The sequence below is a fragment of the Carlito syrichta genome, unplaced genomic scaffold (genome assembly GCF_000164805.1).
Source record: "Carlito syrichta isolate Samal-C Ts95f unplaced genomic scaffold, Tarsius_syrichta-2.0.1 Scaffold309931, whole genome shotgun sequence".
NCBI classification, from domain to species: Eukaryota; Metazoa; Chordata; class Mammalia; order Primates; family Tarsiidae; genus Carlito; species Carlito syrichta.
The window spans coordinates 22590-32739 of record NW_007254027.1 but is presented as its reverse complement, the minus strand read 5'-3'; the positions used below and the strand labels follow the sequence as shown (position 1 = coordinate 32739).

Below are 10150 nucleotides of genomic sequence, written 5' to 3'. Positions count from 1 at the left end.
AATCAAAACCACACTGAGATACCACCTAACTCCAGTCAGAATGGCAATTATCAGTAACTCAAAAAATAAGTTGCTGGAGAGGGTGGGGCAAAGAGGGAACACTTCTATACTATTGGTGGGAGTGTAAACTAGTGCAACCTCTGTGGAAAACAGTATGGTGAATTCCTAAAAGCTCTAAATATTGACCTCCCATATGACCCAACAATCCCACTACTGGGAATACACCCTGAAGAATTCAAATCACTCTATAAAAAAGGTACCTCCACACGTATGTTTATCGCAGCATTGTTCACAATAGCAAGATCCTGGAAGCAACCATGCTGTCCATCAAAAGATGACTGGATTAAAAAAATGTGGTACATATACACGATGGAATATTATGTGTCCATAAAAAAGAACAAAATCATGAATTTACAGCAACCTGGATGGAATTAGAGTCTGTAATACTGAGTGATCTCTCACAGAAACAAAGATCTGAGTATCACATGTTCTCACTCATATAGTGGACCTTCAACGTAATACTATAAGAAAATGTAATACTATAAGAAAATGACTGACAGTGGTGGGAAACTATGGGGCGGAGGGAGGGAGATGGGATTAACGGTAGTAAATACCTGTCTGGGGATGGGGAGACACCTCTTATCAACAAGGGTGCCTGAATGAAGCATATTTGTATACCTAACCCTTAACTGTACCCCCACAATATCATAATAAAAGTATTGATTATAAAAATAAAATAAATAAAATAAAACTCAATTTGTACTTTGAAAAATTAAAATGATGGACCTCTAGCCAGATTGACTAAGAAAGAGACATAAAGCCCAAATAAACACAAGCAAGTCTTGAAAAGATCAAGTCACAGCTGACCCGAAAAAAACGCAAAAGATGATCAGAGATTACTATGCACATGTGTCTGGAAACAAACTTGAAAATCTAAATAAAGTGGAGGACTTTTCCATATCACACAATGTCCCAAGTTTGAAACAAGGAGAAATCGAGGCCCTGAATAGATCAATAACAACCCAGATTCTTGACTCTGTCCAAAGAAAACTACCAAAACAAAACAAAACAAAAAATCCCTGGACAAGAAGAAGCTGATACCAATCCTACTGAAAGTATTCTAGCTGGGCTTAGGAGCTCACACCTGTTATTCCAGTACTTTGGGAGGTGGTAGTGAGAGGATTGCCTGAGCCCATGGTTGGAGACCAACCTGGGCAACTTGGTGAGATCTTGTCTCTAAAAGAAATAAAAATTATCCGGGTACAGTGGCATGCCCCTGTAGTTCCAGTTACTTGGAAGGCTGAAGTGAAATGATTGCCGAGTCCAGCAGGTCAAGGTTGCACTGGCCGTGAGTGTGCTATTGCACTCCAGCCTGAGCAATGGAGTGAGACTCAGACTCAAAAAAGAAAGAAAGAAAGAAAAAAGAAAGAAAGAAAGAAATGATTCCAGACAATTTAAAAAAGATAGAACTCTCCCCAAATCATTTTATGAAACTAACATCACACTTATACCCAATATACCCAAAGTGGGTAACAATTCAACAAGGAAGGAGAACTACAGGCTAATTTCCTGATGAACATAGATGCAAAAGTTTTCAAAAAGATTCTGGCAAATCGGATGCAACAATATATCTCAAAAATCATCCACTATGACTAAATAGGCTTCATCACCAGAATGCAGAAGTGGTTCAACATTCACAAGACCATAAATGTAATTAAATACATCAACAGATATAAAAACAAGAGCAACATGATTATATCCTTTCTTGATAAAAACCCTCAAACACCTAGGCATAGAGGAACATACCACAAAATAGTAACAGGGATCTATGATAAACCCACAGGCAATATATTGCTAAACAGACAGAAATTGGAAGCGTTTCACCTGAAAACCGGAACAAGACAAGGCTGCCCACTCTCACCCTCCTGTTCAACATAGTGTTGGAAGTCCTACCTAGAGCAATAAGAGAAGAGAAGGAAATCGGGGTGTCCAAATAGGAAAAAAAAAAAGTCACGTTATCCCTCTTTGCTGACAATATGATCCTATACCTAGAAAATCCAAGAGAATTTGCCAAAAACCTCCTTGCACTGATAAAGGACTTTGGCAAAGTCTCAGGGTACAAAATAAATGTGCAAAAGACAGTCACATTCTTATATGCCAACAATAAACAGGAAGATAGCCAAATAAAAAGCACAATCCCATTCACAATAGTCATAAAAACAAAGAAAGAAAGAAATACCTTGGCATCTTCCTAACCAGAGACATGAAAGATCTTTACAGTGAAAACTATAAAACACTGCTCAAAGACGTCAAAGATGACACAAATGAATGGAAAAATATTTCATGCTCATGGATTGTAAGAATCAACATTGTTAAAATGTCCATCCTACCAAAGGCAATCTACATATTCAATGTGATACTCTGACTTGGAAACAACAGCACAGAAATTCATATGGAAACATAAACAACAATGGATAGTCAAAACAATCCTTAGTAAAAGAAACAAGGTGGGAGGTATCACATATCCAGACTTTCAACTTTATTATAATCAAATAATCAAAACAATCTGGTATATAGAACAGGCATATAGATCAATGGAACTGGATAGAGATCCTAGAAGGAAAAACCTCAATTTTTCAACCAACACATTGTCAACAAAGCCTCCAAAAACAACCACTGGGGATAGGAGAACCTGTTCAGTAAACGGTGCTGGGAAAACTGACTGATCACATACAGAAGTAGGAAACGAGTCCCCATTTATATCACACACAAAAATCAACTCCAAATGAATCAAAGACCTAAATAGGAAACTCCAAACTTTAAGAATTTTAGAAAATGCAGATACATCCTTATGGAAATCAGAATAGGGAACCAATTCCTGATCAAAACCCCAAAAGTCTATGCCATAAGAGATAAGATAGACAAGTGAGACCTCATCAAACTGAAAATCTTCTGCAAGGCACAAAAAAAAAAATCAAGAGAATGGGGATACAGCCCACAGAATGGAAAAAAAAAATTGCCAACTACATATCTGACAGAGGCCTAACATCCAGGATCTACAAAGAACTCAACAGTGACAAAAGGAAAAAAACAAACAGCTCCATGAAAAAGTGGGCAAAAGACATGAATAGACACTTCTCAAAAGAAGACAGACAAGCAATCAATAGACACATGCAAAAATGCTCAGCCTCACTAATCATTAGAGAAATGCAATCAAAACCACCCCGAGATACCACCTAATTCCAGTAAAAATAGCTATCATTAATAAAACAAAAATTAACAGATGCTGGTGAGGATGTGGAGAAAAGAACGCTTCTAAACTGCTGGTGGGAATGCAAATTAGTTCAACCTCTATGGAAAACAGTGTGGTAATTCCAAAAATGTCTAGAAATTTACCTTCCATATGATCCAGCAATCCTCCTTCTGGGAATATACCTAGACGAACTTAAATCACTCAACAAAAAAGACACCTGTACATGCATGTTTATTGCAGCACTATTTACAATAGCAGAAACATGGAACCAACTGTGAAGTCCATCAAAACGGGACTGAATTTAAAAAACGTGGTACATATACACAATGGAATATTATGCAGCTATAAAGAAGAAAAATTATGGACCTCGCAGCAACTTGGATGGATTTAGAGTCTATAATACTCAGTGATTTATTACAGAAACAAAGAATTGAGTACGATATGTTCTCACTCATAAGCAAACCCTGAACATTTACCATAATACTATAAGAAAGGGATTGGCAGTAGCCAGAAACTGCCAGGGAAACGAGGGGGCAGCCCATAACATTATTAAGGGTACCAGATCTAAAACCAGGGAAAGCGGGGACAAAAGGGAGACCCAAACTTTACCTGTACAATGACCACTTGTATACCTGATCCTGAATTGTATCCCACATCTTTAAAATAAATTCTTCAAAAAGTGGGCAAGAGATATATGTATAGACACTTCTCAAAAGAAGACATACAAGCAGCCAACAGATACATGAAAAATTACTCAGCTTCACTAATCACCAAAGAAATGCAAATCAAAACTACACTGAGGTACCACATAACTCCAGACAGGATGACCATCATTGAGAACTCACCTGTTCCCACCCCCCCCAAAAAAAACCAGAAACTGGAGAGAATGTAGAGAGAAGGGAATGTTTCTACACAGTTGGTGGGAGTGTAAACTAATACAACCTCTGTGGAAAACAGTGTGACGAATTATTATTATTATTATTTTTGAGTTGGAGTCTCACTCTGTCGCCCAGGCTGGAGTGCAGTAGCACGTTCACAGCCACCCCAGCGTCAACCTGCTGGGCTCCATTGATCTTCCACCTCAGCCTTCCAAGTAGCTGGAACTATAGGTGCGCGCTACTACACCTGGCTAATGTTTGATTTATTGTAGAGATGATGTTTTGCCAAGTTTCCCAGGCTGGACTCGAATCCGTGGGTTCAGGCAATCCTCTCTCCTCCCAAAGTGCTGGGATTACAGGCTAAGCTACCAGGCCGGCTACTATTTCTAAAAGATCTCAAAATCAACCTTCCGTATGACCCGGCAATCCACATTCTGGGACTATACCTGGAGGAACTCAAATCATTATACAAAAAAGATACCTGCACACATGTTTATTGTAGTACTATTCACAATATCAAAAACACAGAACAAACCTTGCTGCCCACTGAAAGTGAACTGGATGCATATATACAATGGAATATTACACAAGCATAAAGGAGGACACAATTGTGGACTTTGCAGCAACTTGGATGGATTTAGTCTATCATACTCAGTGATCTATCATCGAAACAAAGAACTGTTCCACATGTTCTTGCTCATAAGTGAATCCTGAACATTTATCATAATACCGCATGAAAGAGATTGGCAGTAGCAGGCCACTACAAGGGGATGAGGAGCAGGTAACATTAATTAGGGTACCTGTACCAAACCAGGTGAAGTGAGGACTAATGGGTGGCTCAAAGTTCACCTGTACAATGGCCATTTATGTACCTAAACCTGAATTGTACCCCTCATATTTAAAATGTAAAAACTTCAAAAAAGGAAAAAAGTAAAATGATGGAAAATAGGGAAAATTTTTGTGCATGGTATTTTCTATTTCTCTTATGCTATAATCAATTTTTTTATTGTTGAACCTCTAAAAGTATATATAGAGTATGCAAATATCTTTATAAAAAATACAGTCTTGCTATTCATTTTACATGATAAAATTAAATTGATAATCTCAAGTACATAGAAAAGTCAAAGAACTGATCTCATTGCCCTTTGACACACATTTAAGCTTATTCATAACTAGCAGCAGAGAATTACAGGTTCACAGAAGACTAGAAGGTAAGAACACTTCAGAGTCACTCCATCTGACAGCCCCATTCACCACGAAAGTCACTGAGACAACAAGAAGAAAGCACTCACCAAGGTCACATCATAGATAGGGACAGAGCAAAGACTGAAGTCTACCTATCCAGCTCTCAGTCCTTCCTTCCCCCCATGGTGAGGCACCCTTCCAGCTTGCGCGGAATACCTCTACAGTGGATGGTGAGATCACCCCATCCTGAACTGGACGATGAGGTTCTGAGGTCAGGTTTGGGTGGTATATGTGACCCCACTCACTGAAGACCATCCCAGCACCTTCCACAGTCTCCGTAGGGTCCCAGACTGCTATCCAGACTCACCACTTTCAGCCACGTCTGCATGCCTGTGCTGGATATGGTCCCGGAGAGAGGTGACATTGACAAACTCCGTGTCACACAGGTCACACTACACAGAAGGGGAGCAATGGGGAGTGAAGGATTAGATCACCTAGGTCAGTCTGTATTTTCCCATTATAAAAACTCACATTTCTTTAGGACTCCTAGGCTGCTTCAGAAGTGAAGAGTTAGCTGTACTGAGTAAGGCAGTGACATCAACCCAAGCTGCCCATTAGAACCACCTGGGGACTTTAAAATATTACCAGGGCCCTGGGAAACTGTGAAGACTGACTGGATATTTGATGATAGTAGAAATTTCTGTTGATTCTTCAGAATGTGACGATGGTGTTCATGTTAGAGTCCTTACCTTTTAGAGATACACACTGAACTATTTCAAATAACATTATATTATGACTAATATGCTTCAAAGTAATCCAGGAGTAAGGGAAAGTGGGTAGGGAAACAGATGCAACATTCTTCATGGGGTGATGACTGTGGAGCTGCATAGTGTGTAGATGAAGGTTCATACTATTATTTTCTTCTTTTGTATATGTTTGAAAGTTTCCATAATAAACTTTTAAAAAAAATATGCTAATGTGTAAGTCTCACCCCAGGGTTGAGAACCACAAGAGGAGGAGATTAGCAAATAGATTACTTCTGCAAGTCCGCATCCCTCTCCTAAAGATTTTCAGACACAATCAATCAGTCATGCTTTTTCATTGTGATCTTCAGAAGTCTTCTCAACACAGCTCCGGGGACTGTCATTGGTAGTAAATCAGAGTTACAGTGCAGATTATTTGCTATCGTTACACATGGGCAAATGGGACAGAAATTGCCAATTGTCCTCTATACCCATTTTCCGTTTCTTAGTAATATGAATTGTGATCCGGGGACCAATGAGAATCACATCCCAGTGATGTGTTTACATCCCAGTCTCCTTTGAAAATAGGTGTAGCTAGCCAGACTCAGTGGCTCAGCCTATAATCCCACACCTTGGGAGGCTGAGGTGAGTGGATTGCCTGAGCCCGTGGGTTCAAGACCCGCCTGGGCAACTTGGTGAGACCTCATCTCTACAATAAATCAAAAAATTAGCCGGGTGTGGTAGTGTGAGCCTGTAGTTCCAGCTACTTGGAAGGCCGGGCGTGGTAGCGTGAGCCTGTAGTTCCAGCTACTTGGAAGGCTGAGGCAGAAGGATCGCCAGAGCCCAGCAGGTGAAGGCTACGGTGGCCGGGAGCGGCCACTGCACTCCAGTCTGGGCGACAGAGTGAGACTCCAACTCAAAAAAGAAAAAAAGAAAGAAAAAGAAAAAGAAAATAGGTGTAGCCATATGACTCACTACTACAAAGCTTCTTACCCTTTTATTCATAAACAACATACCATTTGCATCAATTATCATTTTATCAATCAACACTATATCATCACGATTCCTTCTGACCCATGGTGATATAATAAGAATATATATTTGATTTTTGTTTCTAGTTCCTGGCAAAAAACTCTGAAAATACTTATAATTTCCTGACTGATAGGGGTGAGAGGAGCACCTTTTTAATAATAGGTGGTCTTAGACCCCAGTTCATGACACAAGAGTTTCTGAGATCCTGGGAATCTCCAAAGGGACAAGAGTGCCAGCTATAGTTTTAACGTTTGTCCCCTCCAAATCTCATGTTGAAAATTAATCCTCAGTGTGGCTGTGTTAGAAGGAGGACCTTTGGGAGATTTTGAGTTGTGGGGGCATATCTCTCAGGAAGAGAGAATTGCTCTGTCTTAGGGGTGAATAAATTCTCCTTCTTATTTGTTCCTGAGAGAACGTGTTCTTAAAAGGGGCCTGGCACCTCACTGCTCTCTCTTTCTCTCTGGTCTCTTCTCCTGCCATGTGACCTCCACACGTCAGCTCCCCTTTGCCTTCCTCCATGAGTGGAAGCTGCCTGAGTTCCACACCATATGTCCACTCTTGATTTTCCCAGTCACCAGAACTCTGAGTTAAATAAACATCTTTTCTTTATCAATAACCCAGTACCAGTTATCCCTTTTAGAGGGACACAACATGGACTAAGATGGTGTCTTTTGCATGCTAATAAGATTACTGGTGCCTGGCAGCCCCCAGACCACTTCAGGATGGAGGTTGGTCACCAGAAAGGCCAAAGTATAATTGGAGAATTGGAATTTTCAGTCATAACTTCCATTGTTTAGGGAAGAGAAATAGATTGGATATTTACTTAATAATCAATAACCAATCATTTATTCAGCCATGCCAGCATGGTAGAGCCTCTGTGAAACCCTAAGTGATGGAATTTAGAGAACTTCCACATTGGTGACACACTGAGGTGCGAGAAGGGTAGCGCACTCAGGAAGCATATGGACACTCTGAGTTCTTTATGCCATACCTTTTTCCCTCTGAACCTCTTCCATCTGACTATTAGGAGTTTTGTTCTTTATTGAAAGTGTCTTCTTTCTGATTTCTGGGATCCATTCTAACAATGTTTTCAACATAAGGATGAAGATGTGGAAACTCAATTTATAGCCCATCAGTCAGAAGTACAGGAAGCCTGGACTTTCAAGCATAAGAAGCCCAGTCATTTGAAATGTGGCTAGTCCAGTGGTACTGAACCCTCAACTTGTGGGATCTGACACTAACTACTACTAACATGTAGAAAGTTTCAGAATTGAAGTGCATTGAGGAAAACAGTTGATGTTGGAGAATGGTTTGAGGGGAAAAACATTTGGTGTCAGAGTGTAACTAGAAATAGGTTACCCACCCATCCACAAACTGCAAATTTTCTGAAAACCTGGACCAGTATACATATTCCTACATCCTCAAACCCTGACAAAGGGTCTAGCCATCTTGCAACTTATTAAAAGTCAAATGTCCCCAATTTACACTGTCCATGGAAATAAATTGAAATGTTCCAATGCTACTCTGGATAATGACCCGGGACTTGGTTGAATCATGGAATCATTATTCCAAAATGGGTCTGGTTCTACCAGTCTCTTGTTGCACATGAATTGTACACACCACACACCACACACTTGTCACATATACCTTCACACTCATTACATATACACACAAACCCTCTATACACACACATACACACACACAAATGTAGTAGAGCCTCCTGACACCCTCAGTCACTTCAGTCATGAGCAGTATCTTTAAAACTGGCTCTTAACCAGTGAGAATGGCCACAACGGTCTCATGACCCAGGGCAGTGCTGACCCAGTGGCCTAAAGCACACAGCTCTCCCACTCTCCCTGCCCGGTGCAGATTCCTCACCTGGTGACAGCTTTGGGTTTCTCTCTGCATTAGCAGCTGCTGCAGAGTGTTAATCATCTTTCCACGCTGGTGGCTCTTCACTTGCACCTTCTTTAGCTTGTCACGCTGGCAGTCCATCCTCTCTTGGGTACGCTGCTGCTGGTCCCAGCTGGCCTGCAGCTGCCCCTCCAGCTGGACAACCTTGGTGCTCAGGCAATCCTGACAATGCCCCAGGTACTCAATGGTGAGCTGTGCCAGGCGCAGCACCTTGAGCAGCGCTGGGTCCACTGCCTGCCCACACTGGCGGCACACCTCCTGCTCCAGGTTGCAGAAGGTGATGCCAGTGACGTGTGCCTGGAGAGTGGCCACATCCAGCTCCCGAGCAACACGGTCCACGTCCAGGGTGCTAATTCTCCGCCAGTTGATGGTCTCATGACGAGGTTGGAACTGGAAGGAATGGACTTTGTAGGACCAAATCAAGGGGTCTTTGAAGCCCCCAAGTGTGGCAGCTGGGGACTGCATAGCTGAGGAAGCCTTCCGCTGACCAGCAGGGGAGGAAACCACTCAGTCCACAGCAGCGGGCCAAGGAGCTAGAGCAGGCCTGGAAAATGAGAAGAGTCTGAGTTAGAGAAGTCATGTGTAGCAGCACATACTGCACACCTGGCCAGCAAGAGTCTAAGTGGGGCAAGGTGAGGTGTCTGCACAGCAGCTGAGGTATGCAGAGTATGTGCTGACATGACCAGAGCTTTGTATTCACACAGATGTGGACTAGAGGTCTCTGCCTTGGCAGGTCCCTGCACACCTCTAAGCCTCTTGTGCATATGGGGGTCCTGGGGCCCACTTAGCAGTGTGTGGTGAGTGTGCCAGGTGAAGCACTCAGCCTAGTGGCTGGCACATAGCAGGTCTTCAGTGAATCACCCACCCCCTCCTCCACTCCAGGAGTGCCTGGAATAGGTCTTTGTCATTGGTGACTGTCACTGTTAAGAGTGGGCATAGATTATGGTGTTTGAGTGGAAATGGTCAGAAAGATGATAGAAATGTTGGAAGACAGATACACAGATATCAACATACATACAGACATACATACACACAGGCATACTTACATAGATAAGATGTAGTATTTGCACACAACCCATGCACAATCTCCCATTCTTTAAATCATCTTTAGATGACTTGTAATACCTAATACAATTTTAAATACT

The 10150-nt window shown here is 41.6% G+C and overlaps 1 protein-coding gene across 1 annotated transcript in view; it reads right to left on the bottom strand.

Moving 5' to 3' along the window:
- LOC103270765 (zinc finger protein DZIP1L-like) overlaps nucleotides 1–9470 on the bottom strand; it is an 85598-nt gene extending 76128 nt beyond the window's left edge. Inside the window, 2 exon segments of the mRNA XM_021717695.1 lie at nucleotides 5684–5768; nucleotides 8970–9470. Coding sequence (XP_021573370.1) covers nucleotides 5684–5768; nucleotides 8970–9470 — 586 coding nt within the window.
- Nucleotides 9471–10150: the final 680 nt, after the last annotated feature.